At 28.9% G+C, this 26,770-nt stretch overlaps 1 protein-coding gene across 2 annotated transcripts; it reads left to right on the forward strand.

Annotated features, from left to right (window-relative positions):
* Positions 1 to 205: 205 nt before the first annotated feature.
* Positions 206 to 26,192, forward strand: LOC123293693 (homeobox protein unc-42). Of its 2 annotated transcripts, none has more exons than XM_044874584.1 (6): positions 206 to 563; positions 10,025 to 10,179; positions 10,242 to 10,349; positions 21,974 to 22,150; positions 22,213 to 22,312; positions 26,086 to 26,192. In XM_044874584.1, the coding sequence occupies exons 1-6, from the start codon at positions 221 to 223 to the stop codon at positions 26,190 to 26,192; spliced, it is 990 nt and encodes a 329-aa protein (XP_044730519.1). In that variant the 5' UTR covers positions 206 to 220. The 2 variants fall into 2 exon arrangements, with proteins under 2 accessions (XP_044730519.1, XP_044730518.1); XM_044874583.1 differs by lacking the exon at positions 26,086 to 26,192 and adding an exon at position 26,084 and having other exon boundaries at positions 224 to 563; positions 22,213 to 22,322.
* The last annotated feature ends 578 nt before the right edge of the window (positions 26,193 to 26,770 follow it).

Here is a 26,770-nt window from a genome sequence, read left to right on the forward strand (position 1 = left end):
CAATACCAATTATTTTAATAACGATCCAGTGTTTGATTCCAGCACCACGTTGGAGTTCAAAGGAGTGCCGTCGTGCCTGGGGGCAGTCGGCGGCTCCCCAACTTCCGAAGATTTAACAGCTGCTGCTCATCAAGCACAACAACAGTTTAATATTTTTCCAGCAATATTTAGTCGACAATTAAATTTTAGCAATAGTTCTGCGTGTCCGGGACAAAATAAAATGATGGATGAATTACGACCGAATTTAGTTGGAAATTTATTAGGAGTATCTGGGTTACTAGATGATCATCATATACATGCAATGAATGCGTCGGCAGTTGGATCGGGAGGTGGAAGTGGTGGAAATACTGGTAATACTGGATTAGGAAGTACTGGAAGTACGGTGGGTGATAAAATTGGTCGAAAATGTAATACAAGTAGCTCATCAGCCGAAGATTTTACGGCGTTATATGGAACGTTACCACATTCACATACTCCTGGTGATAGTCATCATGCACACACCCCAGCAAATACACCACCCACTTCGTCAATTAGTGTTACCCGAGGATTAACGGATCATTCAGGTAAATATTTATGTAAGTGAAATTCTTTTCTTTTACTAGTTTTAAGTGCTTTTAAATTATTTCAATATTCAATGAACCTTTTAATTCTTTTGTTCGAATATAACAAAGTTTTTAAAGAATACGTTTCCAAATTTACACCCGAATAAAGCCCGAAAAAAATTAAATCAAGTACTTTTTGATAATTTAATCATTAAAAAGTAAAATTTCAATTTCTAAAATAAACCTCACAAGAATTCTTCTTTAGGTATCATTTGAGAAAAGCCGCCGCCTTACTTAATCTCGAAATTTCTGTTAATCTCGATGTCGTTTTTAATCAATTCATATAAAAAGTATTCTCTTTTTTATTTCAATAACTTTTATAGATTGTTTACGAAATAAAGTTATTGAATAAAATTCGTTTTTTCTATTTATTTTATTTTTATTTGCGACTAAAATCAATGAAGAGAGTATATCTAAGGTCATACTATGGTTCTTCTTTATTTCATTCGGATATAAGGGTTCCTTAAATTTAAAAGTGTTTTGTAGTCTTGTTTCAAGCACCAAATTTCTAATCGAAAAATAAATCCATCGAAAGTTATATTTTCAAGTCTATAGTTGTATACAGAAAAGTAAATATGATATTTCTATAATTTCATTCGTATTTTAAATTGTTAAAAAAGATTTTACCGTAAGTTTTAAAGCCAATATTTTCTTTTTTCAATATTTGACAAAGATACATGCCTTATAGAAAATATCGACTAAAATCATTTCAGGGTAGTTCGCATTTACCTTTCTGATCCTAGAAACTAATTTGAATACTGGAGCTACTTTGTACTTTTGAGCGACAAATTGAAATTTGGTATCATTCCCTTGTGCTTTATTTCGATGCAAGCATTAATCGAACGTTCACTAGTCAAGCCAAATTGCCCCGTTGGGCTTCAAACTTCTCATTCTCATGCAAATCGCACAAAAATCTGTTTCAACCAATTTGAAACCGTGCATATTAAATTGAAGTTACCCTTGCATTTGGTTTTATTAAAGCAAATTTTATCTCTTCCAATTTTCGCTTGTAAATGTTTAATTTTAATATGCCAAGTATACAATTTTTTTAAATTATTTTAATATGATTATAAACCGCTCTTGTAAAACCAGCTAAATTAGATTTTGGGGATGGTAAACATGGATATTTTTGGCAAAATCTGGAAATCGGAAGTTTTCACTATTGCTGAATAAATGTTAATAACAGAAAAGGTGCAGTATTAGAAAATTCATCAGTTTTAAATAGGTATGCAAGGCAAGCTCGTTTACTACCAATATCTCGACTAAACTAGTCAAAATTGAATAATGGAAACGGAAAATGACTTTGAAAACCTAATTTCAAACTATTCCATAATGGCAGTAAGAAAAAAGCAAAACTCTTTCAGAGTTAGAGTTATTAAAACTATTACTTCAGGAAGTACAAACTCTCAAATTTGTAGTTCGCTTTAAGAATTAATTACTCGAACAAAAAGAAATGTTTTATGAAAAACGAATAACAAATTTTTCGGGTGGTTTTATTATAAATTTATGAAGCTCTGGTAGGTAGATTTTTACGTTTCACATAAGAAAACTTTTACATATTCCAAATGTTTATTTCTTAAATAAATAAATAAATTCGAATTTTCAATTAAAAAAAAACAAAAATTGTTATAAATTCATTATCCAAAATAAAAACTTTTCGAACAATATGTCAAATTGTGTGTTAATTATTAACTAACAACAATAAATAATAATGCTCTTAATTTGATCGTAATTTTTCGCCCTTTTTTTATAATATATAAACTTTTATCCCTTTTAAAAGTAGGTACATAATAATAAAATCCCTATAAATTATATATAGTAAATAAAATATTATTTAAGGGTAAGGAATATACAATCATAGTGTTAACACAATCTAACAATGAGGGGACTAGTAAAAGGCCTGTCACTATATGGTTCTATTGTTATAAACATAAAACCCCATATGTTCAAAAAGAATGTACACAGTGTATTTAATTGTACTTAAAGTATAAGTAAATTGACACTTCATTATTATGGTTTAAGTATGGTTTTTCAATAAACTTTAATGTTTATATTATTTAGTGTTAAAACTATATAGTGTTAACGTTTAAGGGTCGAATCCTCTAACGAGGATGCATCAAGTTCTCTTTGTACTTTACACTTGACAAATCTGTTGATTAATTTTTACATCTGTATCTGATCAATATTTTATTCATAAATTAGGTAATTAGTTTGATAATTAAGAGTTATTTGAGTATTTAATTAGCCCTTTACCTACTGCATGTTAAAAGTTTTTTTTATTTTGTGATTTTTAGTGAATCTGAAGTACACTAGCTAATTTATCACTAAAAAAAAAATAATCGGTTGGCGTGATATTGAGTTTTTCGTATACTTGTCGCGCACGTATTCAATGCAAATTTAAGACTAATATGGCTTTCGCATGGATGCTATTCTCAGAACTGGACCAAATTGAAACGGGATCACACAGGAAGAACCAGCCTTCAAATAAAAGCAAGGGTTGAATCGATTCACCCAGTCGAAAGTTCTGAGGTAACAAACATAAAAATAAATGAAACACAGTTGAATTGGGAACCTTCTCTTTTTTTGAAGTCGGTGAAAAAACAAAATCAAATCGGTTTATCAGTTTAAGAGCTACGATGCCACAGATAGTAGCACAGATACACAGATTCACAGACACGTTAAAATTATAACATTCATCTTTTTTAGTCTGAGGTTAAAAATAATAATCATTAGTGATTTGCGGTTCAGTGATAAATAAATTTTTGCTGATTAAAAATTTAAGCAGATCTAAAAAAAAAAGTGGTATCACCCCAGTCACTCGAATGATTATCGAAATTCATTCTTATACTTTTATGTCGTCTTTCGTTGACTTATTCTCTGATGATCTGCTCCTAGCTTAAAATTTTGAAAATAGTTAAAGGTATGGCTTATCGCAGTATAAATGATAAACAACATCAAAGTAAACCGATACATTTACAAAAGTTTTGCTTTCATACTTTACGGCTTAATTTTAGGAACAATTTTTTTTTTTTATAATAATGTTAAACTATCACAAACCAATAAATCAAATGAATCTATATATCTATTAAATATGTACCTACCCTTAGGTAGAACCTACCCTTGTGGATTACTTGCTTCGAAAATTAGCCAAAAAGGCTAATTTCAATAGGCAATATCAACGATTACGTTTTTATTTACTCTTAACAAGTGCAAAGTCAATTTTATTTCAATTGTAGGTGTGTTATGTTTATATCACGAATGTGTCACGTTGACACACAGATAGTCCCTGGACAATAAAGTTTTCGTATAAAACCGTTTATTCACTATTTTCTCCATTTTTTTTTAAGCAAACAGGATAAATTTAATATATTTTTTAGGAATTATATTTCAAAAAGAGTTTTTTTCTTGGTTATTTTCAATATTTGAGGAAAGGTCTTAAAAACATTTCATGAATATGCATTTAGTTCAGTCAACTTCACTAGTCTCGTTCTGGAGCTCTCTTAGAGCAAAATATTTTAAAACTAAGAATTAATAACATATAAATTAAAAATTTAATGAAACTCCCAACACAAAATCAGATTTAATCGATTTCTTGGTGGCATAGCAGCTCCTAGCTGGTGATTTTTAGTTACTATTAATCCACTCATATCTTAAAACTATTGCCGTGAATTACAATCAATAAAAGGTTGTTATTAGCAATTCGTTTTTTAATATTCAAATCTCTAGGGCTTGCCTCAGTCTTGCAGTACAATAATAGTCTTTTACATGCAATGTTTATTACTAATAAGTCATAACAGTAGTAAGCTAAAATAAACATAAGCAATTCTTCTTTTTAAGAAATTTTTTCTGTGTTGGTTCTTGCTGTATTTTAGCTATTTGTTTTTTAAATCAGCTCTAAAAATTGATAGTTTTTTTGTACTTACAAACTTATATCATTTATAACTTCAAAAATAGTAAGAATTTTGCTTTATAATTTTTGAAGTGGATTCCAAACACAATCAATAATACTAATGTATTTAATAACACATAAAGACTTTTTAATAGTCTTTAACTGTTACTTTTAAGTGTACAATTTTATACAAAATTTACCAATTCAATGATGTACTTTATTTTGTAATGACGGCTAGTTCAAATACTGGTTTTATTCTTTTTTTCATAAAATCTATATTTTCTGATTCCAAGGTTTTTACAAAAGGGTTAATTTTTTTTTCCTTCATCAACCTCGGCAAGCAGTAATTTATTACAAATGTTATTTTTAACAAATTTCTTCTTTAAAGGGTATTCATTCTAAGCTTCGAATTCTTATCTCTGAAGTTTAAAGGTTTTGTCGTTTAAAATTCTTAAAAATCAGGATGGGTAGAATCGCCAAGAAACAGCTGATAAATACTTGTGCATTTTAGTTACGCTTTCCGTTTCAAGTTTTAATTTTGTAAAAATTTGTATACAAAAGAATTTTTTTTTTAAATGGGTCATGAGACCTCTAAATATAAGACTTGGGTTGCTGGACCTTTAAGCGACTAACAAAAAAAAATACGTTATAGGAAACATTTTCACAAAATTACCGTAAAAAATGCTTATATCTTTTGAATAATAAAATACAAAGGAAAAATTATGTATTACCTTTCAGTTAGTTACGGCATCCTAAAAATCTAAACTATACTAAACCAAAATGATTACATTGATATCAAAAAACAAGAAATAAAGTAGAAGAAAAATTTATGTAAAAAAAAAGGGTTATGTAAAAATGTTTTGGTTTCATAAAAGTGACTACTTAAATACCCATCATTATATTATACTCATCTAGAAAAACCAGTAGTGTGAAATATTAATATACCTACTTGTAGGTAAATCCCAACAACTTTTTGTCCTATACTTTCAATTGAAGGTTTCTGTAGGTTTTACATTTCTACCTAGACTGTACGTTTTGCATTTTAATAATTAAATGCGTACATTAATAATTTAATTTGCTAAAAAAACATACCACATACCATATTTGCATATTTTCTTTATATAGTCTTCGTAATAGGTACGAGGTATTTATGGTTTTATAAATTTAAATATTTTTTCTTTTTTTACTCTCGAATAATGCTACAGGAACGTTACATTCGGACGCCTCTGTACTTATATGCTTAATGGCTGTTTATCAATAATATTTTTTCATTTACAGTGCTTTCCAAAAAACTATTTTGTTGCTTAGGCAAAATTTATACAAGTACGTTATGCAAGTTATCTATTAAAAACAAAGTCCATTAAAAAATATTTCAATAATAAAACTACATTTTTCCCAGATAGAATTATTTTAAGGATATCCAAATCGTTAGTTCCCTTCGGGAATACATGTGCTCGTTACTCAACGACTGATACGTTCGGTGAGATAAATATAATATAGGCGAATAAAATTTCGAAAAATTTCTATGGTATTTTAGAATTGTAAAACTTGGTCGTAGTTCCCAAAATGATATTCTTGGATAATTCATCTATATATATATTTATGTTAACCATGTTTGATATTATTTGGTACAGTATTGAACAAGAAAATAAAACTCTACAAATTTAATTTGACTCCGGAACCATAATAAAATAAATTTTAATAGTTTTGATAAAATTTACAGGATTGATAAAGCTTAATCATATTGAAAAAAGTGGTTTTAACCGTGACTCGAGTGTTGGTAATCAAGTTATGGTAATCAAGTTTTTCAATTTTCACATTTCCGAGATATTTTTGGACATCTGTTTATAGTGTTAGAAATTCATTAAAACTACAATAAGTACGCACAAACAAATCCAAAAAAATCTGGAAAAGCTTGAAAAATATTTAAGAAAAATTGCACTTCATTTAACTCCTTTGAAAATTGTCCTCTATCTACCATTTGTTTCTGTGTATTGTGAGGTCAATGACTTTCTTTAAGTATTTTGGTATAAGCTCCAGGCATTTGACACTCGAACCACCGTAAAAAAGGCAACTTTTCCTTATCGTTCCTATCCACGACAGAAAACAAGACACAATAAAAATTTCTTGTCATTTAATTCTAAGGAGTGATTTTTTAGAAGTTACCAACTTTAAATTTAAATATAACAAAGACAAATATTTTTAAAATCAATGGAACTGGCTTTATTGGAAAGATAATTTTATACCATTAATGTATTTGCATGTGATGCACAGTTGCTCGCCGAATGTTGTATTCTAAGTGTTCAACCGTCTCTGGTTGGTTAAATATTGTATGTTCATTTCCGCTAACAATTGGCATATAAAGATTTTCGCGTTTTTTGATTTTTTTAAACTATTAGGACGATAACTTTTTAAAAATCATTCTGTATAATTAAGCCTGCAAAAAATTTCATCCGTTATATGAATACCTGTGTTGTATTTTCTTTGTATAACGAACTTTGCTCTTTTATTGTCTTACACACATCGATGTTTCATGCGATTTAAGGTAATAATTTGCCTGGATGCCATAGTAGATTTTGTTGGATGGTTAAATAAATAAGCATTAAATTAATAACCAAGTAGTGTTGTAGCGGTCGAATATTTGAAATGCATATCTAACATTTAATTACAGAAATATCTACCTTCAACGAAAGACTCCATAGAGACATCACTCCCCATATGTTTATGGTATCTGACAGCATAAGTATGCATAGTACCCTAAGCTGATACCTTCGAGGTATATTCTACCAAACCTTAAATAAACCACATTCAAAAACCTCAATACTGTGGTCTGTTCACCTCAAATTCAGCACATATCGCACACATCGCCGTCGTTCTCGAACATATTATTTGCATGTGTTAATATAAGAGCATAATATATTAATGTAATAAGACATAATGGTATACATTCATGACGTCATTCATATGGGTATACACTACGTCATCAATATGCTAATTTATTGGTATTCATATGTAAAGGTAACCATTGTCAAACCTTATGTAAATATGGGTATAAATTGTATAACACGTTATTTTCAAAAAGGGCTGAAAATTAATTTTATACATTGGTTTAAGTTGGGTTTATATGTTCGGTTACCAAAAGGTCAATATATGACCAATTTTTTGGTGTTACGAATTTGAATATGTACCTGATTAAAATATGCATGAAAATAGAGTAAAACATGTTTTATTGAGTTTATTTAATACATATAAGTATTGCAGCTACCTGAGGAATCATCTATAGAAGTTGGATCTTTTATAAAATCTCAAAATATTTAGTTGTCCTTATCAAAACGCAGCTTTAACAGATCGATAGCTTATATATGATGTTATCACGTTCATTTCAAACGCAGCGCTTTCTAAAATAATCGTAGAGAGAAATTTTGGTAGGCTCGCCCAAATGTAAAGCACTCACGAAGTTTAAACTATGGATCTTTTAACAAAAAAGAAGCTGTTCCGCCTAATATTATTCATTATTTTGATAAAAACGATAAATAACGAAAATTAGAAACTATTACTTTAAACATGTTAGATGGAAAGGCAATTTCTGGTTGTTATTGCTTTCCTTTCATGCAGAAAAATATTTGTCATATCTCTTTCACAACATTAGTTTAAAAAATGCGGCTGATTAATTCGATAAATAATTCCCTAATAAAATTGTATAGTTATTTGCAATAAATTCAGTGGCACTACCGCTGTTTAACGTAATTTTTTATTTTCATAATCCTCAAATAAACCAAAATTTTTAAGGTTCTTTAACTCATATTGTATAATTATTTATAATTCTTAGCAGGTGTTTTGAATTATTAACAAAAATCTCAATTGTTTTCCAAAATATTGTCTATAAGTGTATTAAAAATTTTTTATTATTTTTAATTTATTTATCATTTAATTAAGTCCTGTTTTTATAACTTGGACCACTCACATATAGGCTTTCATGAAATAGCTTGTCGCATATAATATTCTGACTAAAATTTTAATGCATTGCTGTAGAGTAAATCCACAAAAATTAACAAAAAAATGTATATTTAACATACAAGTAATAATATATTCTGTATGAAACGTATTATCCAGCAATATATAGTCCTTACAAATAGACTAAAAAACGGGATATATATCCTGTTTCAATTTGATCAAACAGGTTTTTAAAATGTATATACATATACGTGTCAGTAAAAAGTTACGTTAGTACATATATTAATTTGTAGACAGAGGTATATTATATATTCTCTGTCTACATACTACATTTACCAAAAATTTGAATATTCATTTCATAAAGCAGATAAAAATGTTAAGTAATTCATTAAAAACTAAAGAGATGACATATTTATTATTTATAGAACAAAAAATGTACGATATATTTTTAATAAACAAAATTTTAAATGGTCTACATTTTAAAATTCTTTAATTTTTAATTTAATTATCCATTAATTTGTAAAATGTTTCTTTTTTATTTACATTCATTGCGTTTTCCAATCTTATTTTGTTTATGGTAAAAAACATTTTTAAGCTTTTATGATGTAGAAATATTGAAGAGATGATTTAAATATATGGATTGAGAAATATTACTCAAATAAAGATAAATAAAGAAGTTTTTGTTAATTTTTTAAGTGTTTGGATTTTTAGGTAGTGATGAGCAAATGCAAGACTTGAAACATATTTGATTATTTTTCAACTTTAGTTGAACCATATTCAACTATCAATCTTGATTTAATAACTCTGCTATAGAAATACAGCTGGCTCCGTTAATTTTCAATTTACCTATTTTTAACCCCCGAACCAAAGAAAGGGATGTTATAAGTTTGACCGCTATGTGTGTTTGTCTATCTGATGAACAGATGAACCGATTTTGATTATTTTTGTTTCGTTTGCATGGTAATTTAATGGAGAGTATTTTAAGCTATGTATCAAGTGCAAGTTTAGGGTTCCGTATTTGATACACTTAAAAATAGGCGATGATCTTCAAAATCGGTTCAGTTTGGAGGAGGCTTTAAAGAAAAAGGCAATTGAATAGATAATGTTCTTAGATATGTTTCAAGAGCTAGCTTAGTATTTCATTTGTTCCTTCTTAGCTTTTGGAAATGGTGCATTCTAAATTTAAAAATTTTCATTGAAATCGCCTTAGTGTATTGAATATCTCTGTATTTTAGTACTTATTTAATAATTTGAAATACCTCAAGCACTGATATCTGAGCATTAAACTCTTACATTATTGGAAATATTAATATTATTGAGTAACAAGGCTAAATAACTATGTCACAACGATATGAAAGTCAATACATAGATGTGCCATTTTCAAAGATATTAAAACCAGAGCTTTATAACACACATACAAAGCTAAATACTGTTGATAATTGTGTAATTTGATTGATAAAATAATAAACTCAACAAGGTTCATTGGATATAGGATATTAAATTTTTGAAGGACAAAATCAAGATTTAGAAAACATAATTATACTTATGTTTGCGTTACATTAAAGTAATATTATTTTAGCCGAAGGTGCTTTTAAAAAACTAAAACCAGAACCAGTATCGAGTGGACTCTCTGGAGGTATATCACCGGGTGGACCACCTCATGCAGGACACACTCCAACCACAGCATCCTGTCCAACGCCCGCAAGACGGCGGCATAGAACTACTTTTACCCAGGTATAAGAAATTTAATAAATTTAAATGATAAAAAAAATTAAATCATAATTTTTTTTTTAAAGGAACAATTAGCAGAATTAGAAGCAGCATTTGCAAAATCACATTATCCAGATATTTACTGCCGGGAAGAATTAGCACGAACGACAAAATTAAATGAAGCTAGGATACAAGTAAGTGGTCTTTTTAATTATTTTTTGTTAATGTTGTTTGTTCTACAACATTTAACTTACTAAAAAATGATTTAGATTTTTGTTCTCTAATTCTTGGGCGGGCAAAACAAGGAATTGTAGGCACTGTAAGAAATAAATGTAAAGAAAAATGTCGTACGCAGTTTTAAGAAAATGTAACAAAAAATCATTTGTATGAGATATTGTTTTGGACCCAATATACAATAAACGAGATAGTAATACTTCCGTATTTTAAAAATATATTCCTTTTGTGAGGATTTATTTATTTGTTCGTAATTACCCCACCCTGCCTGAGTAACAGAAAATAGTAATGAAGTATAAAAATAATATTTTAAAAAGGATTATAAAACTGCATGTTTCAAACACTTTAATTTCAAATACCTACTTTTACCTTTTTGTAATAGTAATCCTATATTTTTTCTATTTCTATAGTTCTTATTTGATATTTTAATGATTATAGCGAATTGACGATAACACAGATCCAGTCCTTTTATCGTACGAACTAAAACGCGAATTATATACATATATTATGTAAATCCTATATCTGTTATAATTAAAGGAAAATTTATAACGATTTCCTTTTTCTCATTATGAACTAATGAGACGAATAATTGATTTTAACTTAATTATATTATCGAGATACTTATAATAGGTAACTGTTATTTTATTAGGTTAATCGATAAGTATTGTTATGTTCCAAATAATGTTTATATTTAGACTGGAAGAATATAGCGCATTTAATTCTCTTCAGGATTTATTTTATTCGCACCGTGCGCGAGTTTTATAGGAAGTATGACATGATGAAAAGGTCTATTATAAAATTGTATGGATGCGTATATAATTGTATGGATTGCATTTATGACTTAAATTGATAATTTAATATTATTGTCTCACTAATTTAAATAAATAATTATGATAATTTACATTTAACAAATAATATTTGTGCAATTTGATTTCTTATTTTCACAATTTTTAATGCATTAAGTTTAATTAAGACATTTTCTATAAGATTAACATGTAAAAAACTGCAAATTAGTCATAACAGCCTCCTTTATCGCCAAAATTTTTCACTGGAAGCGCTGGCATCGTTTTAATTGTCCCTACCATGAGTACGCACACAACGAATATGATGGTTATGAAACTTTTTCAGAAATAACTCTTATTTTGTAAAATAAGAGAAAAGACATTTTTGCAAAAAACTGCAAAAACGTAATAGCTATATATTGTCAAGGAGAAAATTTGTTCAAAATACTTATACAATCAATTTTCCATATTTTTAATCATAGAAAAAAGGTTTCCTTGACGGAAGGTATATTTTCTTGGAACACACTTTTCCTGTGTTTCTGAAAATTTTTGTCTTTCTATTAAATTACAAAAAATATGTTTGAGCTAAGTATAGATAATTTCTGTTCTCAAAAAATAGGCTCCCGTTTGGCGTCTCCCTTTTTTTTTTGAAGTCGTGCACTTCTAGATGAAAAGTTAGCTTTGAGACCTTTGTCAATATTGTCCATTAAGCGTGGGGCGGTGCTATGCTATACTTACGTTTCATTCTACAAATTTTGAATGAATTTTGTGATAAAAAATATGATTCCATTAAGTTTAGAAAATAAAATTCCATATCCTAAACTAAATTCATTTTATTATCAAATCATAAATTAAACGCAATGAACCAAACAACCGAAAATAGAGTCCTGTTGTGTTGTGATTTCGTTCAACATATTTATAATTTAAAAATCCTGTTGTGACATCACACACAGAATTGTGACTCAGACTTTATACTACGTGATATAAAAAGATGATGACAGTTGTTTTACTTACTCCGATAATAATACGAACGGTTGTAAATCCACTATAACTAACAGCCTCAAGGGAACACCAGGAGGGCTAACGAATATTTAATTGAATCAAAGAATATCTATCTATATTCTAAATGTACAGGAGAGTTATACATATACATATGTAAGGGCTTGCTGATACAATTCCATTGTCCCTTTTTTTCAGTGAAATGAATGTTTTGTTTTTCCTTGTGATAATGTGTATTGAAAGAAGGTTTCTTTTGCTAAATTCAATTGTCATTCGAATTAAATTGATTTTAAGGTATCTTTTCCTTATAACTATAAAATTCTACAGCTTCAAGCAATGTGGTTCAGGAAAATGTTCACGATCATTGTACCAATGTGAGTCACAACCAAAAGAGCAATGAAAGGAATAAAAGATCAATATTTTCAGGTGATAATTTCTATTCAAAGTGAACACGAATTTATAAAGGACACGTTTCTAAGCCCTTGAATAAACATGGATTATACATTCCTATAAGTATCACTCTTGCGTGGTTTTTTTTCTACAAAAAAATGTATTTTATCTTAATAACAATACAAATAATTTTTACTTTTGGTGTGGAACCCTAGCTTTTTTGAATATAAAATACAACCCATGTTAATTGGTGATAATGTAGCATTCTATAGGTGAAAGAATTTTTAAAATCTGTTAAGTAGTGAACTAAAAAATGAAGATTTGTATATTTTTTCATACAAACTTTAATCTCTGTTATTGGGGACTCCCTAAGATTGGCTATTTTATGTATTCCTTTATCCAACTAAAAGTTAAAATCTGTTCCTTAAACATTTTATTATGTCTAAATACAAAATTTTAGACATAACTAATATAATGTTTAAAATCCATCATCATTGATCTATCGAACGCTATCGGCAAGCATATGCTCAACATCATACTTGTAAGAATAATCATTCATACAAATTTTAGTAACCCTTTAATTTTCCAAGGCCATGTTAATTTCAGTGAATTTCTGTCATCCTCTCAGTGTTTATGTTACTTTCTGATGAATATTTATTATTTTACTGTGAAATAAATGGAATTATCAATTTGAAATTTCCAAATGGATCGAAATCTACGAATGATTTCACGTACAGTTTGCGAATTTATGTAAATGCCAATATAGAATATTCTTAATTAAATATTGGTATAAACGATATTGGTATAAATTTCTATAATCTGAAAGTTATTTTTTTTAAGTAGGTACTAAAACATATCAGATGTTACATGATATGCCTTTTTATTCATTAAAAACTGAAAGGTGTTGAGGTAATATGAATAAACCTATGGTTTAATGGAATTTCTTATGATAAAATGTTTAAAATAAACTGAATTATTCTTTAAGGCTTTGACAACAAGCTAATCGGAAACTTATGTACTTTTCAAGTAACGGAATCCTAGCGAAAATACTACTACAGAAACTGAGTTAAATATTAAAGAAAACTTTGTTATTTAATCTTAAGCTTTCTTTTCAATTCTATCTTCGATTTTTTTTCTACTTATTTCATTATTGAAATCAAATCAAGAAGTATATCTTATATTATTTTTTCGTATATACTTTTCATTTCCAAAACCAAATATCAAGACCAGTCAGTTTAGTTTGACTTACAGTACTCAAATCGTGCAAATATCGTTGTATGGAGATGTTGAAAAGTTATATTGTTTTCTAATTATGTTTTTATTCAAATTAGAAAATTGAAATAAATTTAAAAAAAATACTAACTTTTTCAATCGCTTTTTTATTCGGAAATATTTTGCACATGGACTTAATAATTAAGGCGTAAACTTGATTTTATAGTTGAAGGCCTGCGTATATGAGCTTCCATAATTTTGCTTTATACAATTTTTCTAGTTGTCATAATGTCGGAAAAAATACTTTTAAATAAATTTTAAAATATATATATATATGTGTGTGGAAGTAGATGGAAGTGGAGTATATTTTAAAGGCCCTATTGACTGGTGTGCATATGTAGAAGATAAAAGTACTATTATTAATAAAATGTATTCATAATAATTTTCCATTTTCTATTTTCAATAAAATACATATTTACTTTTATTAAATTGTAAAATGCTTTTAAATAAATCACAAAATTTTCGTAGAAATGTATTTTCGCAAAGTCTGTGAACTCCTACTTATATTTAAAAAATGTATCTTCACTCTTTGTATTGATACACTTCGATATAAAGGATGTTTTCCAGGGATAAAATTTGTCACATTGAAATGACAACTAGAAGTCGCTTTTTAACATCGAGGTCACGGATGTCTGCTTTTTAATATTTTTACTGGATACCTTTTTTCATTTTTCTGATCAATATAGACAATTCTTAAGATTCTCCTCGTTGCTTTGAAGAACCTTGACTTGAGTAAATGTTTTTCTGATATAAAGTCGCATGAAGAAGCTATTATGTCCTTCATTAGATTGAAATTAATTAAAACAAAATTATTTCGACAAAAGTCGATAAATGGAACAGCAAACTTGGATGTATAAGATTAAGCTTGAATTGAACCTTTACGCTTTTCATATAATTTGGTATGTTATCAATCGTAAAATTAATTACATTCTTCGTTAGAGACATGTTTCATTTTTATGGTTGGTAACAGTTAAATACATACATAAACGTCTCATGAAAATTCAATCATGTCCTCTATATCAAATTCTTATGCTTTTGTACATCAACAGCTGGTCTATATAATCAAAGATTTTATATGTAAGTCTGTGTATAAGATATAATGCCAACTTTGAAATTCTAAATATACTATTTAATCATTTAAAAGTTATATAATAAAGAAGATTTGCATTAAAACTGGGAAAATTTGTTTTTGTTTGCACTAGTTTTATCACAATTTCTTGCAATTTCCCCTTTGATAAAATCGAGAAAATCGCAAAAAAAAATTTTGTTTTGGAATTTGATGAAACTTGGTGGATGGGGTAATTTTGATCCAAAAAGTACAAAAATCAAGTTAATTTAATGATTGGATGCAGAGTTTCTGAGATATCGCAATATTTGTATCGATTTTTGCCCGTATCTCAAAAACTATTCGATAAGTCGTTATATATACCCGATTTTTGTAATTTTTGGGTCAAAATTACCTTATATACTGAGTTTTATCAAAATTGGAGATATAAAAAATTTTTCGATTTTTTGCAATTTTTTTAAGGGGTACCCCTTTGATAAAATCGAGAAAATCGCAAAAAAAAATTTTGTTTTGGAATTTGATGAAACTTGGTGGATGGGGTAATTTTGATCCAAAAAGTACAAAAATCAAGTTAATTTAATGATTGGATGCAGAGTTTCTGAGATATCGCAATATTTGGATCGATTTTTGCCCGTATCTCAAAAACTATTCTATCAGTCGTCATATAAACCCGATTTTTGCAATTTTTGGGTCAAAATTACCTTATATAATGAGTTATAAAAAATTTTTCGATTTTTTGCAATTTTTTTAAGGGGTACTCCTTTGATAAAATCGAGAAAATCGCAAAAAAAAATTTTGTTTTGAAATTTGATGAAACTCGGTGGATGTATAACGTGATAGTCTTAAGTTTTCCAAATCAATTAAGAAAATTCACCTTGTTAAATAATAAGACACAGTTACCTTTAAAAATATTTCAATATAGGATTTACATGTTAAAAACGCAAATTTTAGCAGCTAAAATCTATAAATTCAACACCGTAAGGGATATTAAAAATTGTTTTTACTTGTAAAGGACATTAATGAGAACGCATATACACGATGTAAAGATAATTCTAAAGAAAATGTGATTTTGGGGAACGTTCTTAAGCTAGACTTAAGCAGACCAGTAGATATGCCTGCGATGTTCGTCCGAGGAATGTGTTACGTGGGCCTTAGATGAAGTTTAACTTTTTTTAGTTAATTTCGTTTACTGACATGTGGAATTTAATGATAACGGTATAAAAATTTTGCATATTTTAAAGGTAATTCAATTTTTTTGTCTATACATGATAGACACTTTCACTACCTTTTTGAATTATTAATCAACACAAATAATAAACTTCTATTTAACTTTTTACAAACTTTTTCATTTTCTTTTAACCAATCTATATTAGTACGTCCGCCATTCTGTTAACGATCGTTACTTACTATTAATAAAGCCCTTTTGTCCATTTCTTTGTTTATATAAAACACACATATATAAAATACTTGCTATAAAATACTCATATAAGCATTTAGATAAGGCGTAACGTAACATACAAAGCTTATAAAGCTTATCATTTATATTATGATAGCAGACAGACATACACGACTAAGGGTTTTCCTAATAATCTGATTGGTGAATGCAACGAGTCTGCGTCACATTTTATTGACATAATGTTAAAAACAACATACTACTAAAATGTATACCGGGGGCTATGTGTAAATTTGGTAGATATACAGTGGTGGAAAACCACCCTCGCAATAAACATGTATAATGCTGTATCGTTAGTTTATGTTATATGCGAGCATAGTATGATGTATCGTTAACTATTCACTACGTTTAATATGTTTGTAATTCTAATAGAATTCAAATAATAATAATAATAACAATAATGGTAGCTCTAAAGCTTTAAAGCTTTATGTGCCATAGTTAACTTCTACCTACTCATTGTAAGTAGTGGAATAATATTACGACGGAATGCCAATAAATATCATTTTTATACCATGTATATGAAATGTACCAAGGTATACTAAGTTAAGTCCCAAGTTTGTAACGCTAAAAATATTGATGCTATGAGCAAAATTTTGGTATAGATGTTCGAAAAATCACCTAATTAGTCCATTTCCGATTGTCTGTCTGTCTGTCTTGGTGTCTGTTGGTCTGTCATCATGTTTACTCAAAACGAAAAAAGATATCAAACTGAAATAAGTATAGCGTGCTGAGGACGTAAAAAGTGAAGTCAAGTTCGTAAATGAAGAACATAGGTCAATTGGGTCCTATGGACCCATCTTGTAAACCGTTAGAGATAGAACAAAAGTTTAAATTTAAAAAGTGATCCTTATAAAAAAATAAACAACTTTTGCTTCAAACATTTTTTCGTAAACATCACTGTTTACCCATAAGAGCGCAAATTATGCGCAAATTGTATCTTATATATTATATGGGAATATCAGTTATATAAGTGTGACATCTAGTGAACTGCGACACAGTGCCTTCCTTATCGAAGTAGAAGATCAAATAATAAATTTCGATTTTTGCCCCAATTTCCTAGATCAGTTTTTTGTATTTTTACCAAGTAGTCATCATCAGTAAGAATTAGCTAGTGATTACTCTTTGCCAATTTGGCGGACTGTAAGGCTTTAAAACTATTTGTAGATCATGAAAGATCAAAGATGCATCAAGTTTTGACAGATATCGCTTGAAGTTTGGTACTATCTAAAAATTATATTGGTACTAGCTTGATCTCACTTATCCCCCTTCCATAACACTCTAAGGGATTGTTTTACACAGCTCAAATATATGCACAGTTTTCAATTTTTTAAAGTGTAAAATAATCATTCAGTTCATTGATTTTTGAAAGATGGCCATGAATTTTTTGACATTTACCATTTTAAATTTTTACAGAAATCTTTAATTAATGGTTCAATACGATGATCATAGATAGAGAAGTAAAATGTCAGTTTAAATTTAATTTTTTTTCTAATATCTCTTTAAAAATTATAGCTAATGTGTTATTCTGATGTATGAGCAAGAATATTGTTGTACAGTTCATTCAAATTCGTTCGGTATTTTTTGCGTGAAAGCGTAACAAACAAACAAACAAACAAACATCCTTACTTTCACATTTAAACATATAGGGATGTTATAACAGTCTCCATATTAATTTTCGACTTTTCGAACCATCTAACATGAATATACACAATCAGTTAACTTATGAAATGAATTTCTTGACCACAGTTTATAAACAACGTGATTAGCACGTTGTTTTTTTTTCACAATTCCAATGGAATGAAAACAGACCTGATAATAAAATAAATATCCATCCTTTTTTATATAAAAAACATTAACATATTTGTTTTCACTCTTCTACACAACAGAAAATAAAACAACATTTTATGTCAACACATCTCTTTAAACCAACCAACAACGGGAATCATCAACCCCATGTTGTTGGGTTGATGAGCAGCAACAGTACGGAGGATGCGACATTACAGCCAACCCTCTTTCAATCTTCTTTTACAATGTGTGTGTATGAAGCTCACCCACCCACACACACACACACACGACTGTGTAGTGTATGTATAGTGTAGTGTACAAACCCTAAACAACATTGATCTAAGCTCTTCTGTATGTGTTGAGTTAAAAAGAGAGTTAGTTGAAGCTCATCATATATACACATACATATGTATATAGCTCACGATCCCATCAAATGGATCCATAATAGAATTATCTACAACCACTCATACTACCAATACCTCACCAAAAGTATACATGTACCCATATATCCAACGTATTTACTACTAGGTATGGAGTATAAAATACAAATAATAACTGTTGGGCTCCAAAACATGGTCCATTATCTTCTTTTACGAAATAAGGTTAGGTTAGGATATATTAGCTGTCCACGAAGGGCAAATTTAGGCAATAAAGCCCATTGTGATTCCATATATGTATTTTACCATCTTTCCGCTGATTCTCAATTTAAAAGGCTGAGTGCACCTTCTTCATGCATATACCAAGCACAACACCAGCCCATCACAACTATTAATTAAATTAATTTTGTTGCGACGGCGGGAATCGAGACCGCTACCCTAAGCATACCGCGGAGAGAATCGGTGACGCCTTAACCAAACTGAGCTAATAGGGCGACTTTACGCAATAAACAAGAAGCCGTTCATGTGAGTACGACACTTAAGTATGACCCACACAATCAACTTCGCAGAATATGAACACACACAATAATTTTTGCGAATGTGCGTTTTCTCAAATGATGAATATTACATTATCTACCCCCGTGAGATAAGAACTACTTTCCCACTGATTTTGCGTGCGATAAATTACTGCTATAATTTTCATTATCACACTCATTTTAAACTAATCTAATTAGCTTTGTAGTCGATAAAGTTTTGTACCATATAGTTGTGCTACGCACTCGATGTGCAAATTTCGCATACCTAAAAAACTTTTAACAAAAAAAAACCGACTTGAAAAAAATAAATATTTTAATACAAATCAATATGCATTAAAAAATTAAAAAATAACGATTTAGTTATTTTATTATTTTTTATTGTTATTTTTTGAGTCGGTGTCAGCCAAGAAAACAACCGTGACAGAACAGTTTGCTAAATTAACTTGGCTGACACCGACTCCAAAAATAACAATAATTGTAACTACATTATATTATCGTTTTTCTTTTACTTTTTAATGCATATTAATTTGTTTTAAAATATTTCTTTTTTTGAAGTGGGTTTTTTTTTTTTGTTAAAAGTTTTTTTACTTTGTGACTTTTAGTGAATCTGAAGTACACTTACTTATTTTGTCACTAAACAAAGAATAATCGAAATCGGATGGCGTGATATTGAGTTATTCGTCCTTTTGTCGCGCACATAATTTTCTTATGGATGCCTTTGTCAGAACTGGATCAAATTGAAATGAAACTACTCAGGAAGCACCAGCTATCAAATAAAAAAATCAAATTTTCCTGTCAATGATCAATAATAATGATAGCTTTTATACTAACACTTAAACTTAACACTAACACTTAAACTTAACAATTAACTATGATATAGTATAATTATTTAAGCTATTAGAAAGTTATCTTTGACTGAGCTAATGCTCATTGTATAGGAGAATTGGTATGTATCAAAATTCCTTCAAGCACATATTGCGACTATTATTCGATATTACTTTCTAACGTTCATTTAGTAATGAGCGTTTTAGAAAAGGAAGAAAAGAAATGAATATCTGACCAAAATTTTTTTTTATTGTTTTTAACTGAATATAATCGGAGTTTGTCAGACTTTAAGTCCACCGCGTATATGCTATGTTGGCTTACATCATACAAACTCATCCCACATCATTCATGACATCATCATCAACATATACACATTCATCAAACCAAACGTACAGTGAATATGAAAAACAAAGAGAAATAGATAACGAGTCAACTAAAAATATATTATTATATCTCACTTAAACATGTATACTTCGAAACATGTTCGAAGCAAACACACGTATATATACAACAAGCAGCCTGTTTGAATTGTAGTAACGAGTACGGGAGGAACAAATAATAAGGGATCTTCTACGAAGGGTATTTTCTATCCATCTCAACATGTTCGTTGAGTTCGTATACAGTTCTCGTAGTGTGTATATATGTTACGATGTACTTTTTCGATGTTGTTTCTTTAAGAAGTTGTGTATTTTTTTCTTCCTGTTAACATTTTTCATGTTTACGGAGATGAGAATATACACTTTCTTATTATCTATAATACGATGACTTAAAGAGATGAGTTGAAAGGGTGTTTTTCAAATATGTATACGAGACTATATATGGGAGAAAAATTTTATATAAGACAGTTTTAATCTAAATAGTTAGCTCTCTATTTAATAAGCTTCATGCTAAATACTTATACTAGAGGTGTATCGTTATTTTAATATTTATGAAGAAATTCTTTATGTAGAAAACAGAAAATTTATTTTAAAAAATTTTTATTTTTAATCTTAAAGAGAAACAAGAGATATTATTTTTCAAACTTGATTTAAGATCTATATCAGATAAAACTTTAATTTGATGGATATTAATAAGGACTAACACCACGAAAATGCTCAGGTAAAACATTGAATTATTGATGATTCAGAAGGAAAAATTGATTTCCTAGTTTTTAGTTTAGAAAACTTTACGTCCTAATCCATTGCGTCCAAAAGCTTGCTCTTAAAATTAATAAATATACTGTGCGTCTATGGAATATATTCGAGTTTAGTTCAATATAAAAACAAATAATTATCTTTTATGATTGAAAAATGATGTCAATGAGTTTTTCGTTGGTCAATTTTCAATATCTTCTGCTAGCCTAGTTCTGCACGTAAATGTTTTAGTAAAAACTTATGTACTTTTAATTCCATTAAAATTTTATTTCTAGTCTACTTTATCGGAAAAAAATTTGTGCTTACTTCTTTTTGAGATTAAAAATGAATTGAATTTTCTATTTCTTTGACTTCTTATAAATAGTAATCAAAGTTTTTTAGTAAATGAAGAGTGGAGTGCTATTCCTGTTACGAAATCTTGTTTTTCTATTGAGTGAATGCTAATTTTATTTTTGTTATTCAAGAAAACTATGTCCGAAATTTTTATTCCCAGCTAGACCAAAACTGTCCACAAATTTCAAAGCAAGCTTTGCAAATGTATTTTGCATATTACCATAGGAATTACAAAAGAGATATTCCTCAGGAATGGTTTTAAGTTCTATACAAAAAAAATCTATCTATATAAATAAATACAGAGTTATTAACATCATATTATTTTCTCAATAGAGAGGGGCTTATAGTTAGGAATTATTTGCGCTAGTAAAATTTTGGAACTATGTTCCTTATCGCACGTTCGGATTGAGGTCTAGACAAAATAAAGTGTTCATTCGTCATGCGGAAGGATGTCAGCTGAAGCTCTTACACGTCAATAGACTTTTTTTTAATTTTTAAATTCAAAAGAATATAATTTTTATTTTAAATTTAAAATTCATGGACAATAGAGAAGAGGACCTAGTTTCTCTTTGTATCCCACGACACTACTCGCTCATTTTCTAAATTATTATTTTCTGTTTTTTTTTTTTATAGGTTTGGTTTCAAAATAGAAGAGCCAAATATAGAAAACAAGAAAAACAATTACAAAAAGCATTAGCCCCATCAGTATTGCCTGGATGTAATGGTGCTATGATGCGTAATATATATCCTGGTGCAACTCGTGGCTATCAGCCATATCCACATCCAAATGCAATAAACAGATATCCACAAGTAAGTCGTTAATTTTTTTTCTTGATATTTCAATGATTTTGATGCAATATTTTGGTTTACAGATGGGTACAAGTTCGTATCCAAGTATGAGTCAACCGTTTTCAATGACACATGGTGCATCAAATATGTCGGCTGTGACTGGTATGCGACAAGATACAATGGGTGAATATTAATTTTTTTTTTCTTACTTTCAGTAGCAAAAAGTGTTTTTTATAGCACTTCTATTAGTAAGAACATATGTGAAAGCAAATCAAGCAAATAAAATATAGTCAAATGATTTGTACAACTGTCGAAAACAAATAACAGGAATATTTCTGGGCCTGATACACCTTACAGTCATGTTTATATCATTTCTTAAATTTGAAAAATCCCTTGAATCATGATGCCCCTTAAAAGGCATAACCAACAAAAATATTTTCCTTATACAGCCACATATAATAATTTTCTATGATTGGCTGATAAATTAAGAAGTGTAAGTTGTTTTACTTAAGAGAAAAGTAAATAAAAAATGTCTATTATCTGTATTAAGGCCTATACAGAGTGGCTCAAAATATTATAAGACGTTTCTGCTTGCGATAAAGTCAGTGGCACTGAAAGTTTTTCCTTGAAACAGGGTGTTGGCACTCCGTTTCATATCTCTACCGCCAACCTTTGTAATTTATCTCCATAAGCTTTAAATCATGAAGGATATTTTGCTTATTCTGTCAAATTTTCAATTTTTCTAAGGAAGCGTTTTGGCAATACTGAAAAAAAATCCTTTTTTTTCCAAAATTTCAACACCCTGTATCTATAGAAGGATATTTTCCGATATAAGTGTATTGAGAAATTGTCATTCTTTTACTTGCACTACCCAAAGTATACGCAAAGTTACTTTTCAGCAATCAGTTTGAATTTTAAGTGGTTATCTAATAATCTAATTATAAGAAAATCGAATTGATTATATCTTTCTCAGTTTTAAAGTTATAATAAGCGTACGTTACAACCATTAACGAATCAGGGATCAAGTTTAGGACATGCCGATAAACGAGTAGATAGTCCAAAACTTATTAGGAAAATCTAGGAAAGTCTAGCAAATTCGATAAATCCACGGAATTTGTTTTTTGACCCATTACTTTCGTATATGTTAAAAAATGTATTCTGTAATCATCAAAATGGCTACAGTTTCAATTGCGATTAAGAAGAGAGCAAAAATTTTGACGAATTTGTTCGATAAACATTCTATTTAATAAGTTTTCACCTACTTGTATATTAATACATACAATTTTTCGGACTAGATAGTTCTGTGTAAAATAAAATTTTGAATGGGTTAATTTGTATGTAAAATTTGGTTAAAATATAAAATTAGTAGGAAATCAATAAATTTAATAAATAATTAAATTATTGATAAATAGCAAATTGGAAAATATTAAATGTTATGCACTTAATTTGAAATTGGAACTTGCTCATAAAATCATTCGAGCAATAAGATTTTCTAATCTTGTAATAAGTACACACACACACACACACCCACATACACACGTCTTTACGATTTCTTCATCTTAGAAGTAAGATGAACCATCGCATGAAGGAAGAACTCCTCATGTATTTTCATTTGTTGAAGGAAATGAGAATATTTTGAAGACGCCGTCGGTCTCTTAGTATCCGCCGCTAGTATTTTCCTGCTCCTTTTAAAATCATGTTTGTATATATAGAAAGAAAATGGGTGTTCTTTGATAGGAGGGTTTGAGGTTTTATATATATTTGTGGTTTTTCCTACAACGTTCATATAATTTAGATACAGATGAATACCTTATAAGATCGCACTCTAAGCTTCACACAATATACAACTGGGAAATGTACCGTGAAATATCCCATCTCCGGCGGGCCTCTTCATAGATATATTTTTATCGTTACAGTGGTGACACGATACACTATTTTTTAAATTGATTCAATATTATCCAAATTTAAACATTTCACGTGTGTTTAAATTTAAAGATCAATTTAAAATGAATATTCATGAATTTTAAAGTAAATTTTAAAAGTAATATATAAACTAGGACTCGATCGTATCGTAATATTGATGATTTGTTACGTCAATTTGTACAGAGTGATTTAAAGAACTGTGCCATAAATTACAATATGGCCCTTTTAGCCTTAAGTATGATTCTCTCGGATGGATATTTTTTTTTATTATCAAGTCAAAAAGACATTAAGTTTTTTAGATCACAAATTTAAAAAAAAATTTATTATCCTTGTGTAAAACCAAAAAATTGATTTTCCACTCTCCTTTCACATAGCCCAGCGAAACTAATCCAATCCCCGCTTGACCGGGACATGTTGTTTATGGACGTACCCGAACACAGAAACATACCAATTTGAATATTTGAAAGGTACTACCAATAATTTAAATATGGTGATTATGTGTAAATTGTGTAAAAAAAGATTATAAATATTAATTAATTAATTAATTAACAATCAGATTCTTTTAATTTGATTAAAACTATGTAGGTAGAGTATATTATACACACAAATAAATATAAATTTATAAATAAACAAATAAATAAAATAATGATATTAAAAACCTATGTTACCTACACTTAAATATAACAGTAATAATATAATATATAATGAATTAATTCATTGAATCAATTATTCAAATTTAAAAACAATTTTATAGGTATGAATACATATATTAATTGAAAATGACACTAATACCAACAACAAATTATTGTATAATTATTATATATTATATTTTACTCAAAACGTACAAGATGTGCTAGACAATAAAATAAAATAAATAAATAAAGATACAATGAAAATATGGTTTCCTTTAATGGAAACATTTTCAAGTCTTTAATGCTGTTTCATTTTTATAATTTCTAAATAACGAAAATGTTTTCCAGTAAATAATAGAAGATTTTACAATTTTTGCGAGTTTATTACTAAAAAGTAAGCTATAGTTGTTTATGTAAGTTTAAACAATGTGCGAGTCTACACATTCTTAGAGATTCACTCATAAATAATTTTTATATGAAAACGTTAGCATTTATTGAGAGTTCTCCAAACATCGGAAGCTTTTAGTGTAGAAGTGTAAGGCAACCCGAACGTTTTTAAGATTGTAAGTGCCTCATATGGATAATTATTTTTTGAATAATAGGATTGCAATTATTACGAAATCTTCAATTAAATTCCGTATACATATTTAAAATGAAGGCTTATTTAGATTAACTCTTAAGGTTTCCTGGAATTCGTTTTAAAATCCTCTAATTCCTAAAACTTCTGCATTTTCCGTATTGGTTTGTATGGGCGTGTGTGTATTGTCCAATTCCTCCGTAACGAAAAGACGTAGATTCAAATTTCCCATAGAGTTGAAGTTGATTTATATCTTAAATAAATCATGTCACCCTGAATAGTTTAAAAGAGTCCATATTTTTTCAAGGTTCTTAAAAAATGGAAACGTTAAACCCTGGATACTCGGTATAAATAATTACAAATTATAGAATGACTAATAAGTGTGTGACAATATGTTAATTAATGATTTTCTTCCGTTTTTTGTTTTCCTCATTTTGGTTTAATTAGGTATAGAAAATTTATTTTTAAAAACGTTTACTGTAACTCGTGACTTTTTTTTGCATGTTATAAATAAATTGCACTCTTTATTATTCCATAGTAGTCTGAAACTAACCACAAAACTTTGTTTTTTAGTTTCCGTACATTTAGCTTCATTTAAAAATTTAAAAACTTCACCCTTTAGCTACATTTTACAGGATTTATTATTGGCTGCGCTATATCGATAACAAACTTAGTTACTGGGGATGAGAGCTTACAGTAAGTGATCGGCTCTCATAATTACCTTAAAGCCCAATTATACAATTTCTAAATCTATACATTAACTTTTTACCTTTCTAAATAAGAACTGTATATATAAAATTCATGATGGCCTGTATATATTACAGGCATGTCACCTGAAGACGAATGGTATAATAAAAGTTTATCAGCATTAAGAATGAATACATCGCACCATCCGAATTTGGCAGCACCAATGTTGCAATATCAAACGTAACTGCCTGTTTATCAGCGTTCGGTAGCCACATCATCATGGTCTTCATCTACAAATCGAGATACAACGAGTGTTAGTGTGTCCACAGCTGCAGCTGTTACAGCGGCCATTGTATCCGCAGCTTCAGCTGTAGCTGCTGAGCAACAACAGTTACATAATCATAATCATCAAAATAATGAAAACAATGATAATACGGCTACGACCGCTGATGAAGATTTGGATACTACAGATGGTGGAACGTCAACGACCACAGTTGGAAATGCTGTAACTGGAAGTACAGCAGGAACAGAGGCTATCGCAACGAGCCACTCACATCACATACCAACTCCGTCGTTGGCTGATGTGTCTACGTTACTTCATATGCATCAAGAAAATAATTTGGATTTTATTAAATCAAAACCATACGATTTTTTTATTTAGATGATTTTGAATAAATTGACTAACAAGACAAACAAGTTCATTATAATAATAATTCTTCGTCAAAATTTAAATTCGATTTTTTTTTTAACTTTTTGCATGATTTTGCATTAAATTTTCCGACATTTTTGAAACTTTCAGACACATATTGAAAATTTGGATAT

This window comes from Chrysoperla carnea, chromosome 2 (assembly GCF_905475395.1).
Source record: "Chrysoperla carnea chromosome 2, inChrCarn1.1, whole genome shotgun sequence".
NCBI classification, from domain to species: domain Eukaryota; kingdom Metazoa; phylum Arthropoda; class Insecta; order Neuroptera; family Chrysopidae; genus Chrysoperla; species Chrysoperla carnea.

Bases quoted from the DNA above. Each gene is read 5' to 3' on its own strand.
- LOC123293693 (XM_044874584.1), top strand. From the start codon at position 221: ATGATGGATGAATTACGACCGAATTTAGTTGGAAATTTATTAGGAGTA. The intron at 22,151-22,212 runs GTAAGTCGTTAA...TTTGGTTTACAG, and splicing joins CAATAAACAGATATCCACAA to ATGGGTACAAGTTCGTATCC. The intron at 22,313-26,085 runs GTGAATATTAAT...TATATATTACAG, and splicing joins TATGCGACAAGATACAATGG to GCATGTCACCTGAAGACGAA.